This window comes from Oncorhynchus tshawytscha, unplaced genomic scaffold (genome assembly GCF_018296145.1).
Source record: "Oncorhynchus tshawytscha isolate Ot180627B unplaced genomic scaffold, Otsh_v2.0 Un_contig_7215_pilon_pilon, whole genome shotgun sequence".
Taxonomy (NCBI): domain Eukaryota; kingdom Metazoa; phylum Chordata; class Actinopteri; order Salmoniformes; family Salmonidae; genus Oncorhynchus; species Oncorhynchus tshawytscha.
Genome location: NW_024609573.1, coordinates 154,957 through 176,119, shown reverse-complemented (window position 1 = coordinate 176,119; position 21,163 = coordinate 154,957). Strand labels below are relative to the sequence as shown.

General features: G+C 46.0%; 3 protein-coding genes across 5 annotated transcripts; 1 reads left to right on the top strand and 2 right to left on the bottom strand.

Annotated features, from left to right (window-relative positions):
* Positions 1-1,822: 1,822 nt before the first annotated feature.
* Positions 1,823-10,584, bottom strand: LOC112236485 (cyclin-Y-like protein 1). Its single transcript, XM_042315979.1, has 8 exons — positions 9,738-10,584; positions 8,761-8,835; positions 6,838-6,878; positions 6,608-6,705; positions 6,484-6,519; positions 3,580-3,771; positions 2,543-2,705; positions 1,823-2,311 (listed from the first exon to the last, which is right to left on the bottom strand). Exons 1-8 carry the CDS (start codon positions 9,898-9,900, stop codon positions 2,195-2,197), a joined length of 885 nt encoding a protein of 294 aa, XP_042171913.1. The 5' UTR covers positions 9,901-10,584; the 3' UTR covers positions 1,823-2,194.
* Positions 10,585-10,714: 130 nt separating this feature from the next.
* Positions 10,715-12,535, top strand: mettl21a (methyltransferase 21A, HSPA lysine). Its single transcript, XM_024405072.2, has 3 exons — positions 10,715-10,967; positions 11,183-11,294; positions 11,878-12,535. Exons 1-3 carry the CDS (start codon positions 10,821-10,823, stop codon positions 12,276-12,278), a joined length of 660 nt encoding a protein of 219 aa, XP_024260840.1. The 5' UTR covers positions 10,715-10,820; the 3' UTR covers positions 12,279-12,535.
* A 20-nt stretch (positions 12,536-12,555) lies between these two features.
* On the bottom strand, positions 12,556-20,604 carry LOC112236481 (cyclic AMP-responsive element-binding protein 1). 3 transcript variants are annotated; one of them, XM_024405073.2, is made up of 8 exons: positions 20,425-20,604; positions 18,834-18,959; positions 17,869-18,015; positions 16,618-16,721; positions 16,242-16,387; positions 15,604-15,786; positions 15,240-15,396; positions 12,556-14,898 (listed from the first exon to the last, which is right to left on the bottom strand). In XM_024405073.2, the coding sequence occupies exons 2-8, from the start codon at positions 18,918-18,920 to the stop codon at positions 14,754-14,756; spliced, it is 969 nt and encodes a 322-aa protein (XP_024260841.2). In that variant the 5' UTR covers positions 18,921-18,959; positions 20,425-20,604; the 3' UTR covers positions 12,556-14,753. The 3 variants fall into 3 exon arrangements, with proteins under 3 accessions (XP_024260841.2, XP_042171914.1, XP_042171915.1); XM_042315980.1 differs by lacking the exon at positions 20,425-20,604 and adding an exon at positions 20,272-20,418; XM_042315981.1 differs by lacking the exon at positions 20,425-20,604 and adding an exon at positions 20,281-20,418.
* Positions 20,605-21,163: the final 559 nt, after the last annotated feature.

Below are 21,163 nucleotides of genomic sequence, written 5' to 3'. Positions count from 1 at the left end.
CAAAAAATTGCCTTGTCTAGTTCTGGCATGTTAAACTATGTAGCCTATAACCCAGGTAGAGAATAATAAACGTGTGAATCTGGAGTATGTTCTGTTGTGGGTTGGTCTGATTCTAAAAACCGTCAGACCGCTTATGGAGCCTACGCTTCTCCAGTCTAGTCCTGTCAGATCTATGAAAAACCAATGGGAAAATATAAGTCATTTCAAATACAGGGCTTGATTGAGCTGAACCGGACACATGAAACCAATAGAACAGCTGCAGAACTACCAACCCCACCCAGCTGGCACCACAGACAGGCTAAAGTAAACCCAGAACTGCCAACCCCACCCAGCTGGCACCACAGACAGGCTAAAGTAAACCCAGAACTGCCAACCCCACCCAGCTGGCACCACAGACAGGCTAAAGTAAACCCAGAACTACCAACCCCACCCAGCTGGCACCACAGACAGGCTAAAGTAAACCCAGAACTACCAACCCCACCCAGCTGGCACCACAGACAGGCTAAAGTAAACCCAGAACTACCAACCCCACCCAGCTGGCACCACAGACAGGCTAAAGTAAACCCAGAACTACCAACCCCACCCAGCTGGCACCACAGAGGCTAAAGTAAACCCAGAACTACCAACCCCACCCAGCTGGCACCACAGACAGGCTAAAGTAAACCCAGAACTACCAACCCCACCCAGCTGGCACCACAGAGGCTAAAGTAAACCCAGAACTACCAACCCCACCCAGCTGGCACCACAGAGGCTAAAGTAAACCCAGAACTACCAACCCCACCCAGCTGGCACCACAGCTGAAACCCAGAACTACCAACCCCAGCTGACACAGACAGGCTAAAGTAAACCCAGAACTACCAACCCCACCCAGCTGACACTCCAGACAGGCTAAAGTAAACCCAGAACTACCAACCCCACCCAGCTGGCACTCCAGACAGGCTAAAGTAAACCCAGAACTACCAACCCCACCCAGCTGGCACCACAGACAGGCTAAAGTAAACCCAGAACTACCAACCCCACCCAGCTGGCACCACAGACAGGCTAAAGTAAACCCAGAACTACCAACCCCACCCAGCTGGCACCACAGACAGGCTAAAGTAAACCCAGAACTACCAACCCCACCCAGCTGGCACCACAGACAGGCTAAAGTAAACCCAGAACTGCCAACCCCACCCAGCTGGCACCACAGACAGGCTAAAGTAAACCCAGAACTGCCAACCCCACCCAGCTGGCACCACAGACAGGCTAAAGTAAACCCAGAACTGCCAACCCCACCCAGCTGGCACCACAGACAGGCTAAAGTAAACCCAGAACTGCCAACCCCACCCAGCTGGCACCACAGACAGGCTAAAGTAAACCCAGAACTGCCAACCCCACCCAGCTGGCACCACAGACAGGCTAAAGTAAACCCAGAACTGCCAACCCCACCCAGCTGGCACTCCAGACAGGCTAAAGTAAACCACAGAACTGCCAACCCCACCCAGCCGACACTCCAGACAGGCTAAAGTAAACCCAGAACTACCAACCCCACCCAGCCGACACTCCAGACAGGCTAAAGTAAACCCAGAACTACCAACCCCACCCAGCTGACACTCCAGACAGGCTAAAGTAAACCCAGAACTACCAACCCCACCCAGCTGACACTCCAGACAGGCTAAAGTAAACCCAGAACTACCAACCCCACCCAGCTGACACTCCAGACAGGCTAAAGTAAACCCAGAACTACCAACCCCACCCAGCTGACACTCCAGACAGGCTAAAGTAAACCCAGAACTGACACCATAACATCACGCAGCTTATCTAGAAATGGACACCATACACATATTTGATAGTTTATTACGGTTTATTTGAAATAAACAGCAACTGAAAATATGTTCAATTAAAAACCGATACATTTCCCAGCTAAAGGGCCTACACAGTAAGCAAAGAAAACCGTCCTACGTCACCATCTGTCTGTCCGTGCGCCAAACTACACCACAGGGTAGTTAGAGGCTTCGTCACCATGGTCAGTGTGTGGTGTCAGTCACTCCAACCCTTCTTGCAGATCTGGAGTGTATGAGTAAGTATCAGTGGTGGAGCTGCCACCATACAGATCTGGGACCAGCTGTGTGTGTCGATGGTGCCAGTGAGTGTCTAGTTTAGGAAGACCTTCGGTGCATCTTCAGCCTGTCCTGTGTGTGTAGCAGGTCCAGCTTTAGGACAGCACGGCGTGGGTGGTTCGGACACCCACCAGATTGTCTGCGCTGAGGGACCTCCTTATGGTCACCTTGCCCAGATCCTTGTATCTGTCCTCACACAGTCTGGAGATAGCCTGGGAACACAACAACACTTATTACAGCCCAGAGATAGCCTGGGAACACAACAACACTTATTACAGCCCAGAGATAGCCTGGGAACACAACACTTAGTAACTACATGATAGTAGGGGAGTAGGGGCTGGGGTTGTTTCTGAACAGGACCAAGTCAACCAGGACAACCATTCAACTCTCCTCTTGCCAAGTAGCAGTGTTAACATTCCTGCTGTCCTAGAAGCCCTCCTCACCTCCAGTTTAGTGGCTCGCTGGTTGTCAAGTGGCTCCAGGGGGAAGTTGAGGTTGTTGTCGTCGGCCAGGGAGCGCAGGTCAAAGTAGTACTTGGCGTAGACGCTGGCCGGCACGTTGATGTTGAACTGAAGCAGCTCCAGGAAGTGCCTCTCCATCTCATTCCTGTGAGAGAGAGAGGGGTACAGGTAGAGAGAGGGGTACAGGTAGAGAGAGGTACAGGTAGAGAGAGAGAGGTGTACAGGTAGAGAGAGGGGTAGAGCGTAAATCTCAGCAGTCTTATCTTCCATACTCTCCCAGCCTCCTTTTCAAAACAGAGGGAAGTGAGTTCTTGGGGAGAGGACTGAGGACGCAAGGAATCGAGGGAAGACTTTTGAGATGTACCTGGCCAGCAAGGCAAAATCAAAATTTATTGATTTACATAAGATGAGTTTTGACCCACATGGCAACGTTAAAATTTAACAATGTGCCTCATAATATTGAGATTTATATATTTTCATTCACAGTTCACTCTTGGGTGAGCCAAAACAATAAATTCCTGCACACTTCTATGGAGACCTTTGTCAGCGGCATCAATCTATTATATTGTATTAATATAGTCCTTTGAACAAGGATGTGCCACACGAAGCCCAGTGGTAAGAAGGGGGGGCCTTATGCCACTCCAGGGGCTCAGGAGACCCACAGCCTGAATCCTAAAACTACCCTGACACCCCTCAAATTCAACTGGACCTCCAAGCCACTTCCCACTGCTTTTTTATATTCTTCTCTCTAAATCAGGGACTGAGACACCAGATGGGTGCAATTAATGATCAGATAGAACAGAATATCAGCAGGCTCCGAGACCTCGTAGGGTCAGAGTTGAATACCCCTGCCCTAAGCACTTAGATATGAGAGGATTGGAGAGCTGGAAGGATGATGGTAGTTGTCCCTCTTGCTTACACCTATCCAACCCTCAGATCTAATGCCTAAAGGTTGGGGTGACTTGTGAAGGTGAGCAGTCAGGGGGACAGGTGAGTGGACAGGACAGAGGGACACTGACATGTCCTCCACGGTGATGTCCTTGAGGATCTGGCAGTAGTCTACGTTCCACACGGCCTGGTCGTCCCACACCTTGGACGCCAGCAGGATGGCTCCCAGTACGATACGCTTCCAGTTGCAGGGACAGATGTCCATCTCAGCGTAGGTCAGCAGACGCTCCAGGTACACCTTGGGGAAGAATGGACACAATAAATGAGACAGTCAGCAGGACACTGCTGGACACACAGTAACACCGTTACCAGGGCCAGGTGTTCAGCAGGACACACAGTAACACCGTTACCAGGGCCAGGTGTTCAGCAGGACACACAGTAACACCGTTACCAGGGCCAGGTGTTCAGCAGGACACACAGTAACACCGTTACCAGGGCCAGGTGTTCAGCAGGACACACAGTAACACCGTTACCAGGGCCAGGTGTTCAGCAGGACACACAGTAACACCGTTACCAGGGCCAGGTGTTCAGCAGGAGACAATAGATTATTATGTAGAACAAGCGTCTCTTTTACTCAGGGCCAGCCACAACATGTTCAAACATGCCCAGGACACACAGTAACACAGACTGGTTACCCAGGGCCAGGTGTTCAGCAGGACAAACAGATAGCTTGTGTTCAGGGTCACGCTGTTAGTCCTGGGCCAGGTGTTCAGCAGGACAGGTTAAGTGACAGGGGCCAGGCCAGTCAGTCTGACAGGAGGTTTGGTGTGCACACACACACACACAGACATATAGTATCTTCTTCCACCTTACCAGGGCCAGGTGTTCAGCAGGACACACAGTAACACCAGACTGCTACCAGGGCCAGGTGTTCAGCCCAGGACACACAGTAACACCTTTACCAGGGCCAGGTGTTCAGCAGGACACACAGTAACACACCTTCATTACCAGGGCCAGGTGTTCAGCAGGACACACAGTAACACACCTTCATTACCATGGCCAGGTGTTTCAGCCAGGACCATGTCACACAAATCACACACCTTCATTACCATGATACCATGTCACACAAATCAACACACCTTCATTACCATGATACCATGTCACAGGTGTCAACACACCTTCATTACCATGATACATGTCACAGTAACACACCTTCATTACCATGGGCCAGGTGTCAACAGGATACCATGTCACACAAATCAACACACCTTCATTACCAGGGCCATGTCAGCAGGACAAATCAACACCCTTCATTACCATGATACCATGTCACACAAAACACACCTTCATTACCAGGTGTTCAGCAGGTCACACAAATCAACACACCTTCATTACCAGGATACCAGTCAACAAATCAACACACCTTCATTACCAGGGTCAGGTTCAGCACCATGATACCATGTCATGACAAATCAACACACCTTCATTACCATGTTACCATGTCACACAAATCAACACACCTTCATTACCATGATACCATGTCACACAAATCAACACACCTTCATTACCATGATACCATGTCATGACAAATCAACACACCTTCATTACCATGATACCATGTCACACAAATCAACACACCTTCATTACCATGTCACACAAATCAACACACCTTCATTACCATGATACCATGTCATGACAAATCAACACACCTTCATTACCATGATACCATGTCACACAAATCAACACACCTTCATTACCATGATACCATGTCACACAAATCAACACACCTTCATTACCATGATACCATGTCACACAAATCAACACACCTTCATTACCATGATACCATGTCACACAAATCAACACACCTTCATTACCATGATACCATGTCACAGACCATGATACCATGTCATGACAAATCAACACACCTTCATTACCATGTTACCATGTCACACAAATCAACACACCTTCATTACCATGATACCATGTCACACAAATCAACACACCTTCATTACCATGATACCATGTCACACAAATCAACACACCTTCATTACCATGATACCATGTCACACAAATCAACACACCTTCATTACCATGATACCATGTCACACAAATCAACACACCTTCATTACCATGTTACCATGTCACACAAATCAACACACCTTCATTACCATGATACCATGTCACACAAATCAACACACCTTCATTACCATGATACCATGTCATGACAAATCAACACACCTTCATTACCATGTTACCATGTCACACAAATCAACACACCTTCATTACCATGATACCATGTCATGACAAATCAACACACCTTCATTACCATGATACCATGTCACACAAATCAACACACCTTCATTACCATGATACCATGTCACACAAATCAACACACCTTCATTACCATGATACCATGTCATGACAAATCAACACACCTTCATTACCATGTTACCATGTCATGACAAATCAACACACCTTCATTACCATGTTACCATGTCATGACAAATCAACACACCTTCATTACCATGTTACCATGTCATGACAAATCAACACACCTTCATTACCATGTTACCATGTCACACAAATCAACACACCTTCATTACCATGATACCATGTCATGACAAATCAACACATCTTCATTACCATGTTACCATGTCATGACAAATCAACACACCTTCATTACCATGATACCATGTCATGACAAATCAACACACCTTCATTACCATGTTACCATGTCACACAAATCAACACACCTTCATTACCATGATACCATGTCACACAAATCAACACACCTTCATTACCATGATACCATGTCATGACAAATCAACACACCTTCATTACCATGATACCATGTCACACAAATCAACACACCTTCATTACCATGATACCATGTCACACAAATCAACACACCTTCATTACCATGATACCATGTCATGACAAATCATCAACACAAAACTCCTCCATTTACCTCACCACATCTCTATATCATTTTCCTCACCGTTTTCCTCATCAAATGAATGACCGATAGAACCTACCTGTTTTTTATGTGATAGTATATCGCCAACGTGACACTGGAACAGAGAGAGACAAGACGGTGAGTCCTTACAATGACCGCCTCTTTTCTGCTCTGCCGTGTGTGTGGAGGTAAGGAGGACTCACCATTTGACTGTACTCTTCAGGTTGGGCAGGCTGACCGTGCTATCGTCAAGGAATATTGTGGAGCAGGAGCTGTACTTTTTAGATAACCCAGGAGACGTCTAGGAAAAGGGAGTAGTTGTTAGTCCATGGAACAGGGAAAAACATAGCGTCACTTCCTGACATCTCTGCATTAGGATCAGTGGATGTCCATGGGTAGCCATAGTAACACTCGACTGGACAGATTTACTCACGTGATGATTACTTAAGTAGTTACTTCTCCTTTTCTCCCGCACTGGAGGGGAAAAAAGTCAGACATATCTTAGGTCAGGTAGTTCCCTGAACGTGTTGAATAACTATCTGACTGTGACCATTAGACAGACTCTCCTGTTGTCCAGACCAGATCTGGGACGTGATCTGCATGGCACAACGTTGTGGGACGTTCAGATAAAGAAATATATTACGTAGAACAAGCGTGCCCCTCTGACATGTAGAATAAGAAATCATGTCAACTCTATTCATGACATTTCTATCTGCACCATTCCATGATAACCAGAGGATACAGCCATGAGAAATAGAAGATCCCCATGCCACTTGTGGCGACATGCTGCACGGAGCCTTTACTGTGCACTGCCACTTTAAGAGCGCATCAGCAGTCAGGAAGGGGGAGATAAAGATAGCTCTTCCGGCGCTCTGTGGAGAGCTCTCGGTTGGCGCGGCAGTTTGACACTGTGTGCAACTCTGCAGAACTCTTGTTTATTTTTCAGCGTACTTTGTAAAGTGTTGAAGTGGAACGCCGGTGTGAGCTCTCTAGGTGGGGGGTGGAACGCCGGTGTGGGCTCTCTAGGTGGGGGGTGGAACGCCGGTGTGGGCTCTCTAGGTGGGGGTGGAACGCCGGTGTGGGCTCTCTAGGTGGGGGTGGAACGCCGGTGTGGGCTCTCTAGGTGGGGGGGTGGAACGCCGGTGTGGGCTCTCTAGGTGGGGGTGGAACGCCGGTGTGGGCTCTCTAGGTGGGGGGTGGAACGCCGGTGTGGGCTCTCTAGGTGGGGGTGGAACGCCGGTGTGGGCTCTCTAGGTGGGGGTGGAACGCCGGGGGGGCTCTCTAGGTGGGGGTGGGAACGCCGGTGTGGGCTCTCTAGGTGGGGGGTGGAACGCCGGTGTGGGCTCTCTAGGTGGGGGTGGAACGCCGGTGTGGGCTCTCTAGGTGGGGGTGGAACGCTGTGGGCTCTCTAGGTGGGGGGTGGAACGCCGGTGTGGGCTCTCTAGGTGGGGGTGGAACGCCGGTGTGGGCTCTCTAGGTGGGGGTGGAACGCCGGTGTGGGCTCTCTAGGTGGGGGTGGAACGCCGGTGTGGGCTCTCTAGGTGGGGGTGGGCTCTCTAGGTGGGGGTGGAACACCGGTGTGGGCTCTCTAGGTGGGGGGTGGAACGCCGGTGTGAGCTCTCTAGGTGGGGGGTGGAACGCCGGTGTGGGCTCTCTAAGTGGGGGGTGTATCTTTTGGGAGCGCTCCTGTCATTGATCACATGGAGTGGTAGCAACATTGTTGCGAAGCTTTGACAAACAAACCAACCATCAGGTGTATCCGACAGACAATCCGTGCAACAGCTAAGACCCCCTCCTCTCTGTGCTCTACACTGCAGCACTCCTCTTCTCCCCAATGCGGTCCCTTTGATGTTCAGTGGCGCTGGACTACTACTGACCTGCCAGACATGTTTGGGTTGACATTGTAGTTAAAGGGAGGTTGTTGTTTGAACTGTATTGATTTGGTGTGGAACTATTGACATTTGGCCGAGAAGAGTAGAACACCCACCCTCCCCTCCCCTCACTGGGAGGTAATACCGAATATTGCAAATTCTCTAAGGGTTATGAGTGGGTTCTTTCTTGTCAATTGTTTCTATGAAGTTGCCTTTTAAATTGCTCTGCCATTATTATTGTAGGTGGTATTATTGGTTGGGTCACCGCTGTGCTGTGACATGTGTTTTATATGGTGTCTTATCCTTTCTATTTGCCATCTGACCAACAGTCTTCAGTCTAGACAGTCTCTTCTGCTGATGTGCGTTTCTGGTAGCAGAACCATCTATCCTATTATTTGCCTTTCAGCAGGGTTAATACCTGCCTGCCTGGCACCAGAACTAAAATGATTTTATTTACCCATCTAACAATACCGCTACACACTTACCATCAGTCTGAGACTTGTTGAGGAAGATTGTGCTGGCTCTGGCATTATCAGATGGGTTGGACTCCTGCGCCAATTCTGAAAGAAACAAGAAATACACACCTATTTTATCACCAACACCACAAGAAATGCACACGTATCCCAACTATATTGCACCATGTGTATCTGAAAACAGAGTGAGATTCAGTATAATACTGACTGATTCCAGATCATTACTTCTGGGGGTGCACCTTGTGACTTGACATCATGACACTCTGGGAAAGGGGGATACCTAGTCAGTTTTCCAACTGTATTCAACTGAAATGGCTCTTCTGCATTTCACTCAGCCCATCTGAGTCAGAGAGGTGCGGGGGGCGGGGGGGGGGCTGTGTCAGCTCGGGGATTCGATCCAGCAACCATTTGGTTACTGGCCCAACGCTCTAACCACTAAACTACCTGGCTATAGCTGAAGCAAAAGCAATGCTAGATACTCTGCAGGCTATAGCTGAAGCAAAAGCAATGCTAGATACTCTGCAGGCTATAGCTGAAGCAAAAGCAATGCTAGATACTCTGCAGGCTATAGCTGAAGCAAAAGCAATGCTAGATACTCTGCAGGCTATAGCTGAAGCAAAAGCAATGCTAGATACTCTGCAGGCTATAGCTGAAGCAAAAGCAATGCTAGATACTCTGCAGGCTATAGCTGAAGCAAAAGCAATGCTAGATACTCTGCAGGCTATAGCTGAAGCAAAAGCAATGCTAGATACTCTGCAGGCTATAGCTGAAGCAAAAGCAATGCTGGATACTCTGCAGGATATCTTGGAATAGCTGAACCAATATGACTGAACAATCAATAGTGCAACAGGTCATAAACTGATGTGTGATGTGTGCGTTAACAGCAAGCAATATCTTCCTTTCCCCTTTCATGCATGTCTTGGCTGTTCAGAGAGGCGTGACCATGACGTATACCCCTCCACTCCAGCTTATCCGAAAAGTACACCTACCATCCGGGACCTCTCTATCGCTGATGTGCTGCAGATAGGTGCCGGTGTCCTCGCTTACGTCGTCGCCAGTGGTGGTTATTGGGTAGTCGTCGAGCTCGACTGCTCTCCTTGCAAGTTTTGGACTCCCGCCGGGGGACATGCAGCATGACACTGTAGCCCCCATGATTAAACAATTTGCTAAAGTCCTACTACTGACTACACCCCAGATATCTGAAAGAACAGTCCACTCGTCTATAACATCAGACAGAACCACTGTCAGTGATGTCTGGTCTCAAAATGACACATTCAATTTTAAATACATGAGTAGCAGCCACATATCGGGGTTCATATCTACAACACACAATTCAAACTGAACAGTTGAATCCCTATATTTTTCAGGGCGTGTGCGCAAAGGCATGGCGAGTAGCGCATTGATACGTCGGCCAGATACAGGCTTGACCACTAAACTAATCCAAAGGCTGGCAACGCTAGGACACCGGTTTAACCGTTAATGGCAACACGTTATACTCGGTTTTAAAAAGCCTAGCTGAAGCTGCTAGACAGCTGATACGTTAAAAAACATAAATCTGGTCTTCATAAACCAGACGTAGTTTGCTAGCTAGCCCTAGACCCGGCTAACGCTAATCCAGGCGTCAGCTAACTGGCTATTTATGCCGGTCCACTTGATCTAGCTATTCTTGCGATGCATTGCAGTCAGAGAATATGCCGAATTCCGTCTCAGCAAATGTTCTAGGTATGGTCGTTCACCGTACACAGAAATGTATAATGCTCAGATTTGAGACGACTAGCTAGCCTGCTAACAGCTGATTCCCACTCCAGCCAAAGCCAACTAGGAAGGAACGCCCTCAAGACCGGCCCATTTTGACGCACGTCAATTACCATTGGCTGTTTACCAAGATTAATAATTGTTCTTTGACAGAGATTGGTGAACATTGTCATTTGACAAGTGTCAGCTCTACGATTTTATTATCGCGAGAATATAGATTTTTCCACTTCCTCATAAGAAATCGTTCAGCGAGGTATGAATTTCAAGCTTACTAAAAGTTACATATTATATTACATTTCTATGGTCTTCTTTTGACTATGGCGCTTGTACCATATGATGGGAATTATTTGCCCGTGCTCTCAAAACTACATAATTCGTCTGCAGAGTTCCATTTTGCTGACCACAATGTCAGACTAACCCAGGACTGGAATAAACTCGGAGTAGCTGCTGTCGTCTGGGATGCAGTGAGTGACCATCGTGGTGTACGACTGTACATACTTTGCAGCATTTAAAAAAAAAAAGTTTTTTTTATTCCAATATGAACTATTCAATCATCTGTTGAATTACGGTTCGTCTTCTTGAGTGTGACAAAGATGTAGCCAACTATGGTACGATTGATTCTGCCACAATTTACCGATACTGTTATCTCCTTACATCTATGTTTTCTTTTCTCTGTCAGGCGGTAGTGATGTGTATGTACCTGGAGCTGGGGCAGGTCGAGCTGACAGGGAAGGTTGCCATCGAGCTGGGGGCAGGCACTGGACTGGTGGGCATCGTGGCAGCTCTTCTAGGTAAGAACTCACAGGGGAAACTGGTAGGAGACCAAGCTTCAACCAAGCTGAAGTGGGTTGGCCTGATTACTATATAGTTGAGCTGATGTGGGCTGGCCTGACTACTATATAGTTGAACTGATGTGGGCTGGCCTGACTACTATATAGTTGAACTGATGTGGGCTGGCCTGACTACTATATAGTTGAGCTGATGTGGGCTGGCCTGACTACTATATAGTTGAGCTGATGTGGGCTGGCCTGACTACTATATAGTTGAGCTGATGTGGGCTGGCCTGACTACTATATAGTTGAGCTGAAGTGGGTTGGCCTGATTACTATATAGTTGAGCTGATGTGGGCTGGCCTGACTACTATATAGTTGAACTGATGTGGGCTGGCCTGACTACTATATAGTTGAGCTGATGTGGGCTGGCCTGACTACTATATAGTTGCTGGAACCATTCTGGAAAGGACAATGTGAAAATAAACCATCAGAGCCAGAACTGTTTGGGTTGGCCCTAGTGTGGATCAGGCTCAACTGTTAGAACTACTAATTGTTAGTCACATTTTTACATGTGCTAACCGTGCAAGCCTTCTGTCCAAAGGTGCCAAAAAAGTGACCATCACAGACCGTGAGCCTGCCTTGGGCTTCCTTGCAGCCAATGTGAAAGAGAACATTCCCCCGGATCAGCTAGGAGCAGTGGATGTCTCAGAACTGACCTGGGGCCAGGGATTGGAGCACTATCCCAAAGGAGGCTTTGACATAGTGCTGGGAGCAGACATTGTTTACCTGGAAGACACATTTCCATCATTACTGCAAACGATGGAGCACCTCAGCTCAGAGAGTAGTGTAGTGCTACTGGCCTGCAAGATCCGCTACGAGCGAGACACTAACTTCCTGAGCATGCTGAAGCAGCTCTTCACAGTACACGAGGTGCACTATGACAAGGAAAGAGACATTCACATCTACAAGGCTGTGAAGCTTCCAGCAAGGAGAGATCTGTAGGAACCAGTGACTGATGGGGGATGTGAGGGGTTTGAATCACAGTGGATGGATCAATGTGCTGTCAATCATTGATGGTTCAGGGAGCTACTACTCATGAATGGGCAGTCAGTGAGATGGTTCATGGAGGATGGTTTTGTTTCATGCAGGGTTGTGTCCAGTAGGGAGAAAATATGGAGCTACAACCCAGCTACTGTGGGTGATTGTAATCGTCTTAATTTCATTCATCCCTTTTTGATAAAAATGGATTTGAAAACAAATTAAGACATCTGAAAAATAATACCAGAAACACATTTATTAACAGCTGCCAAAAACAAATAGTAGAATCTGTAATATAATTGTTTTGCTTTTTTCATACAAGTGAATGCTGACATTAAGAAATACATTTACAAAATATGAACAGAAATGGCAAGTGTTTTAAAAATAAGATGCATATGTTATTTATGACAGATGGCTATGTAAAAACAAAATAATACAATATGGCATTCCGTTATCCAATCAAACAGAAGACCGGGTTCAGTAAGCAAATGTTATGGAACATTGCCGATAGAAATATAGTTGACATGAATCCTTATTTTACATGTCAGAAAGGCATGTCTGTTCTACAAAACAGTTCTAGCTGAACATTTTTATCTGTTCCACATTGTTGTGAGCTGCTGAACGCACCCCTGGTGTAATCCCACGTTTGTTGATGAGTTGTTAGTCTAAATGTCAGCGACGGATCCCAAAATCAAGGTCTACGTCATCACTGCAGATCCAAGCAAACTATCCCTTTTAACTAACTACATGATAGAAAATGCTTCTTCCCTTGTTCTATCAGAAGTGTTTGAGGCACAACAGATGAAAAAGTGAGATTGTGGGGCTAATCCTAACTTTCACTCTACAATCCCATTGATGTCAATGCATGATTAAGTTAAGTGGAAGTTAGGATATCCTCCAATATGATTATGCCTTATGCCTGTTCAGGCCATGGAGAAACAAACAAGGAGACTCAAACACACACACTGCCTCAGACATCGTATACATTACATGAATGCCTAAAAGCACACTATACAACACCCATAGTCTACCCTTCAGTCATATTTCACAACTCCTCCTGTCAGCTGTGTGGTAGCTCAGTTTACATTAGCACAACTCTTTAAAAAGGTACTCAGCGAAATGACTTTCCTCCCCGAGCAGCACCGGAGATATTGAGATGAGTGAGATGCAACACTTTGCCATCACACAGTATCGCTTCACGTTGTAGTGGTAGCCACGGCACCAAAACAGCGGAGAAGTTGAGCCTCACGCTTCAACACTCTTAGTTGTGGAAATTGACCCACTATGCTGTTTACATTCTGCATCTACATCATATCGCTGAGGTTACCTTTTAATGCCTGTTAGTTGTTGCAGACAATCCATCTCCTACCCCAAAACACCCGACTTAGCAATGCTGAATAACAAAAGTTGGCAAGCAGAAAAATTAAATACATGATAACCCAACTCAAGCTCAAAGATAATACATTTCATCTGACAGTGGTTGGGATCTACAGTCCACATAAAGTGTTAGTAAGTAACAGAAGAGTTAAAGCAATCATCAGCCTAAATACTGAATAGTGTAGCACTCAAAAAGATGACCATTTTTCCAAAATCATTTTCAACGTGTGTTGCCAGGTGACGGTCCAAACTCAATAGTTGTATAGGGTAGTTCATGGTGGGCAGAGGGGTCCTAGTCCTCCACGGCTGGTGTTTTCCTGGTATCTGACATCTTGAGACTGGGGACTACTGGTTAGTTAGCAGCAGTGGTGTCGTGGATAGACACAATACCTACCACTGTAAGATTCCACTAGAGGCTCCATTCTATTGGTGGAGAAACAGTGTGCTCCACCTCATCCTTTTAGGGGTACTCATGATGGAAAGTACTCATCATCCTTTTTAGGGGTACCTATGAGGCCATCCTTTTTAGGGGTACTTATGAGGCCATCCTTTTTAGGGGTACCCATGAGGCCATCCTTTTTAGGGGTACCCATGAGGCCATCCTTTTTAGGGGTACCCATGAGGCCATCCTTTTTAGGGGTACCCATGAGGCCATCCTTTTTAGGGGTACTCATGAGGCCATCCTTTTAGGGGTACTCATGAGGCCATCCTTTTAGGGGTACTCATGAGGCCATCCTTTTAGGGGTACTCATGAGGCCATCCTTTTAGGGGTACTCATGAGGCCATCCTTTTTAGGGGTACTCATGAGGCCATCCTTTTTAGGGGTACTCATGAGGCCATCCTTTTTAGGGGTACTCATGAGGCCATCCTTTTTAGGGGTACTCATGTCATCCTTTTAAAGGGATACTTGTGAAAAAGTGGAGAAATTGTGTTCTTGTTCTTTTTCCTCTTTCTGTAGGTCTTCTAGACTGGTAGCGCTTTTTAAAAATAAAAGGATAACTGGGGGAGGGTGGTGCCAGATGCATGGCTCTGTGGTGAGTCTCTGTACATGGGGGTGGGACACTACTCTGATTTGTGGCAGTACAAGTCTTTAAGTGACTTCAGTTCCTCGATGAGGGTTTTGTTTTGGTTCTCCAGAACGGCCACACGGTTCTCCAGACACTTGACGTACTCCTTCTTCTTCCGACGACACTCCCGGGCCGCCTCCCTGTCTCACACACACACACACACACACACACACACACACACACACACACACACACACACACACACACACACACACACACACACACACACACACACACGGAGTCAGTACAGTATGTCTGGCTCAGCCAAGCAAATCTTAACACGATCATCATGTTACTCATGTTTTCACTTAACATTACCTCAGCTTTATTGTGTAGGTATAGAAATAGGAGTTCCATATCAACAACATGCTAAATGTACACCTACATTATAGGATGTAGTCTACCATTTCACCCAACAGCCTTCATTAAAGTGATCAACACAACCCTAGTTAACAGTATCTATACCCTCTACTCCACCTACCTGTTCTTCATCAGTCTGACCTCCCTCTTACGGGTGACGACAACCTCTGGGCCTTCCTGGCCAGACAGGGCGGGAGAGGAGGCCATCACCATCCCAGGAGTCATGCTGCTGGTGTTGGCCGTACGGATCTGGTAGGTCTGCACTTCTCCAGAGGCAGCTGGGAAACAGAAGGGATCGTAGCATTACGTGTTGGTGTTTACGTCAAGAAATTGTGGGCATACAGGAGTTGTTTGTGTTGTTGTGTGACTGCATATGCAGGAAAACGGTTCTGTTTAGAATGTACGAGCAGAACAACTGACAGGCACCCAGTAAGAACTAAAACTTGATTGAGGCTGGGGCCTCCCATGGTCCAAGAGTTTCTCACCTTGCATTACCACCTGGTTGCTGGGCACCAGGATTTGCTGTCCATCTGAGGTCTGGGCATACTGCAGGATGGTGGTGCCCTGCTGGGCGCCCGCCGCGTTGGTCATGGTCAGGGTCTGCATCCCCTGCATGCCATCTGTACCGTTATTGGCCAGTTGGATGGCGCCGCCCTGGGTGATGGCAACTGAAGAGGAGGGGGGGTTAATGGATGATCGTCAGGTTAGGAACATTACTACGGTCTGCTCGGTCATGTTCAGCAAGGCAAACCATAGTGAAACGGAAAATTAACATTGTCATTATTGGACATGTTCAGGTAGAACCTTCCCGTTTCATTCAAACATTTCTCCCTACTGAACATGACCCTATTTCCACTATAGTCATTGACCATACACTACTCATCAAATATAAAGTAAGAAAGCCAACTAAGCTTGTCCAAACCAGAACAAGCAGGCACTCTTCACATATGGCCATGATGAAACTGGAGTATGGGTGAAGTTGTCTCTAGATGCTGATCTTGGGTCAGTTAAGCATTTTCCCATGTAGAGGGGATTGGTGGAGGGAAAGCTGATCCTAGATCTGTACCTACAGGACCCCCCCGGAGCGATAAAACGGAGGATTGAATAGGTAGGGGTTACGTACTGTACTGGCCGCTGGCCGTCTGATAGATGGGGCATGATGTGGGCATGGCAACGGTGGTGATGGCGGGGGTCGAGTCGTCCTCCGATTTCTCCTCCTCGATCGGTGGGACCGCAGACACGTCAGACGACAGGTCGTTCAGGATCTTCCTGCAAGGGATAACAAACAATCCCAATCAATGTCTCGGACTCTCAGTCAACAACTGGTCATCAGATTTCATTCACAGCCCAATCAGATCCAAAATGGCACCCAATCTGCATTTTTTTTTTTATAATCCCAATTTGGCAACACTGAGTCAACATGACAGTCATGTTGCCAGATTGGGATTTTTTTCCTGCCACCCTGAGGCTGAGACAGTGGCCCTGTGGAGGAGCGGTACCTGTAGGAAGGACGTCTGGACAGAATCTCCCTCCTCTTCTGAGAGTCTGTCACACTGTCCACCGACTCCTGGGAGTCCTGGGAATCCTCTGCAACTGTTGAAATCTGACAGGGTCAAACACAAGAGTTGCAGTTTATAGGGCGTCCAATCAAAAACACTTTTTTTGACCAATGGGTAAAATAATATAATCCATTGGAAAGATTTGACCCTTGTAGGATGGTCAGAATTAGGGTGATTAAATCAATTGAGGCCAGAGAGAAAAAAAAGCGGCAAAAAATCTGGAAAATCACTTTCCCGAAAATCACTTTTTTGAACTGATCTTTCTTCTAGAATCCAAAGGGCATGAAACTGAGGTAAGATGGATATCCACTTTTCATATTCATTCAAAATTCCTGTCATTTCCCCAAGATACCTCACAAAAACAAGCGTAGCTCTGAAATGTCAGAGCAATAAGCATATACCCCAATTTTTTTTTTTTTTTTTACCAAAGCCTTTTACATTTATTTCAGCTCGTCTCATGCTAATTTAGTTTTTTTGCGACCCACGGAAACAACTTTGACCACAAAACGTAAAATTCTCAAAAGTCATTACAGGAAACTTGCACTGCTGCTTATTATCAGATGTATTAGGTTATGAAATCCAACTTTTTAGATATGTTAATGATATGTTAATGAGAAAGACCCAACCGAACCATTCCGAACATGAAGAATCATACTTGTCTTGGTAAAATGGGTTTTATAACATAATCTAATAAAAAGCATAGCTGGCACACACCCAGAGAAAATGATTTTGTGTGGAGTTGCTGACTAATGGCAAATAAACTATAGCTATGAAAATAGAGTCAGACACTAATATATATATAAAAAACTCCCAGTAATTCATTTTACAGGGATATAACATTAAGTGAAATTTCATTACCAAAGCACATTGACACCCTGCAGTTTATTGGAAATGCGGTAATACCTACACAACATCCAATAATGTTCCATTGATCTGTTATATTACTGTATGTGACCCACACCAACCCTCAAATAGCTGCCATCTGAGAGATTCTCTGCTATAGATTAGATCAGTTCATTAGTCACATGCACAGGGTCACACATGTAATTGAAGGTTACAGTGAAATTCTTAAAGCTCCAACAGTACAGGTCAAATATAGACCTGTTGCTGCCTACTACCAAGGCCTATTGCATGTGCCTTACTATGTATATCACAATAGACTACTGTAATGGAGGGAGGAATGGGGCTCACCTGAACAGTCTGTACTTGAGGCGACTGGATGACCGAGGGCTGGGCGGCCTGGATGACCCCGTGGACCTGAACCGTCTGACCGTTGGGTAGCTGCACCAGGGTGACTGTGGGGCCGCTGGAGGAGACCTGTCCTGCTGCCATAGACACCTGCAGCAGAGACGCAGATTTAGAAAAGGCTTATGAGTGTGGGCTATACATGCTCGTTCCAGGGCCCGGTTTCCCAAAAGCATCTTAAGGCCAAGTCCATTTTAGCACAACAGGATCCTATGGCTCTAACGATGGACTTAGCCTTAAGATGCTTCTGGGAAACTGGTCCATCATTTTAACCTTTATTTAACTAGGCAAGTCATTAAGAACAAATTCTTATTTACAATGACGGCCTACCCCAGCCAAACCCTAACCCGGACGACGCTGGGCCAATTGTGCGCCGCCCTATGGTACTCCCAATCATGTCCGGTTGTGATACAGCCTGGAATCGAATCTGGGTCTGTAGCGACGCCTCTAGCACTGAGATGCAATGCCTTAGACCACTGTGCCACTCAGGAGCCCAAAATCCACATAATGGTTACAATCAAAGACCATGAATAGAAGTGATTGATTATTCTTCATGTCAGTGAACAGTTCTGCTCTTCTACACAACATATTTATTTATGAACATTCTACAATGTTGTGCCCTGCTGAATGCAGCCCACATATGGAGGCTCCCTACACGCATAGGCTGCATTTACACAGGCAGCCCAATTCTGAGCTTTCTTTTGACCAATCATATCAGCTCTAAAAAGATATGACGTGATTGGTCAAGACAAATTGGTGGGGAAAACATCAGAATTGGGCTGCCAGTGTAAACGCAACCATACAGACTCATACATGTACACCAAAAGTAGGGCCCCGTAAAGAATTTCCACCAGAGGATCAATAAAGTAATTTGATTCAAGTGTCTGGCAATGTTGATGAGGGTACTGTACCTGGGCCAGTGTGATCTGCTGGGCCTCAGACTCAGAAACAGCTGTGTCACCACCCTGCTGTGTATCGGCTCCCGCTTCCATGGTCATTTAGTTGGCTGGAATGGCGGGTGGAGAACTCTGGAGAGCCTGTGAATGTACGTTTTTACACAAAATGTAAAATATTGGTATAGGGATGGATTTAATTCAGGGCTCTCCAACCCTGTTTCTGGAGAGATAAAGTAGTGTAGGTGCACGCCAATCCTGTTCCTGGAGATCCCATCCTGTAGGGTTTCGCTCCAACCCCAGTTGTAACTAACCTGATTCAGTTTATCAACCAGCTAACTATTAGAATCAGGTGCATTGGATTACAGTTGGAGCTAAAAACCTACAGGATGGTAGCTCTCCAGGAAGAAGGTTGGTGTGAAACCCTACAGGATGGTAGCTCTCCAGGAACAGGGTTGGAGAGCACTGATTAAGTGATGTTATGCACTGACTTTGATGTTTCAGGTCGTGGCTTTTGTGCCTCTGTCTATTCATACCAGACCAGGTTTGTTTAAGTGATTGTAGGCTACACCAGACATGCAGTATTACGTGTGACTATCTGAAAGTATGGGAGATACTATTCCAAACCATAAGTAACATTCCTAAGGTAAAAATGTGTTGCTCAATGTTTATCTAATAAGTTCCAACATTGCATGAACGTAATGATTTTGACAACACTAGTTAAGTGTATTTTCAATTTACAGTATAATATGCAGTACATCATTTCCTAACACGATACCCTGTTATTGCCGCCCTTTTCCAAGTAGTTAGCTAGCAAAGTATATAGCATTGTTAGCTACAAAGAAAACAGTAGCTAGCTGACACTTGCCTAGCTATACTAATAGATAAGAAAAAAGAAAAAAATTCAACCAAATGTATCCATGTTCATATTGTTGCTCGTTATATTAAATATGTGGTAGCTAGCTAATATCGACAACCTGGCTAACTAGCTATAGCTGCTAGCTAGCTAACGTAAATATACAAATGTGTCCCATGCGGTAAAAATCAAGAGTTTTAGCTTAATCAATTCATTTGCATATGGTTCATTTAACGTTGGCTAGCTATGACACTTTAATTGATGTCTTTATCTAAGTTTGCTAATAATGTAGTGTGCTTATCCAAGACAACCACGCTGTGTTTGCAGACGGACTATCTTGCAAGCTAACGTTAGCTAGTTCTTTGGGAGGGAAATGTCTGTAGCTAAGCCAAATATTATTGGGCTGGGCTATCATTCTATACCGCTAGTTAGCTTAGCAAGTTAGGCATTCGAACCTACATGTTTTTTTTTGTGGATTGCCAGCTGGCTATGTAGCTAGATGGCCAAACTAGGTCTGTTAGCCAACATGCTGATGCTATTAATTACTGTGGTTGCAATCTTTACTCGAGGACTCAAGCCTCACTCCCATTTTTCCAGTACCATTCTCACATAGCTGGCTGGCTAGCTTTGTAGACTGACTCAACATCGTGTGGCTCTGCAACACCGCCGCCATGATCTCTTTGTTAGATTTGGAGCGATTTCTCCAACACACCAGGGCTTTCTTCTATCCCCCTCTCCGCATCGGATGCTTACCCGACACAGACTCGCTTCGTCACTCCCGGGTCCTCCGAGCTCCACTTTTATTCAGACCGACACGTAAGAGACCGCGTCAGGCTACACCTCTGTCGCGTCACCGAGATGAACAACAACACGGAGAACGAGGGAGACGACGAAAATCAGTTCTATCGACAGGGCTCGAATTCGAACGGAAAATCACGAAATCCACACGAAGAATACCGACAATGACGAAAATTGGCGGAAGTTTACGAAATGTAGGCCTAAATAAAAGTGCGCATGTGCAACATGTGTCAGTCGAGAACATGAACAGCTGTCAATCAAAGACGTCTTATGAAACAGAAACTAGAACATCTTTGTTATATATTAGGAAGCATGAGCAGTATGCTAAAAACAGTATTGTATTGCCAGTAGAACTGATTCTAGAATCTTAAATAGACTATTTTGTACATAATTGTCACTAGTGATAAATCAAGAGGTATATGCCAAATGTTCCCTAACCAATTTGCTCATGGGCTAGATATATTTTAGTATCATTGTAAGGGATATATTTTTGTGAGGGTGTTGGAAATTATTAAATGAAACCAAAGACTGTGCTTTGCCATATAATTCCAAAGGAAGGGGAACCAGCTTCTTAGCCCAGATGGGTGCGAGATTTCCCTAAAAACTTACCACTTCTTTTTATTTCTTTATATTTTTGTATTTCACCTTTATTTAACCAGGTAGGCCAGTTGAGAACAAGTTCTCATGTACAACT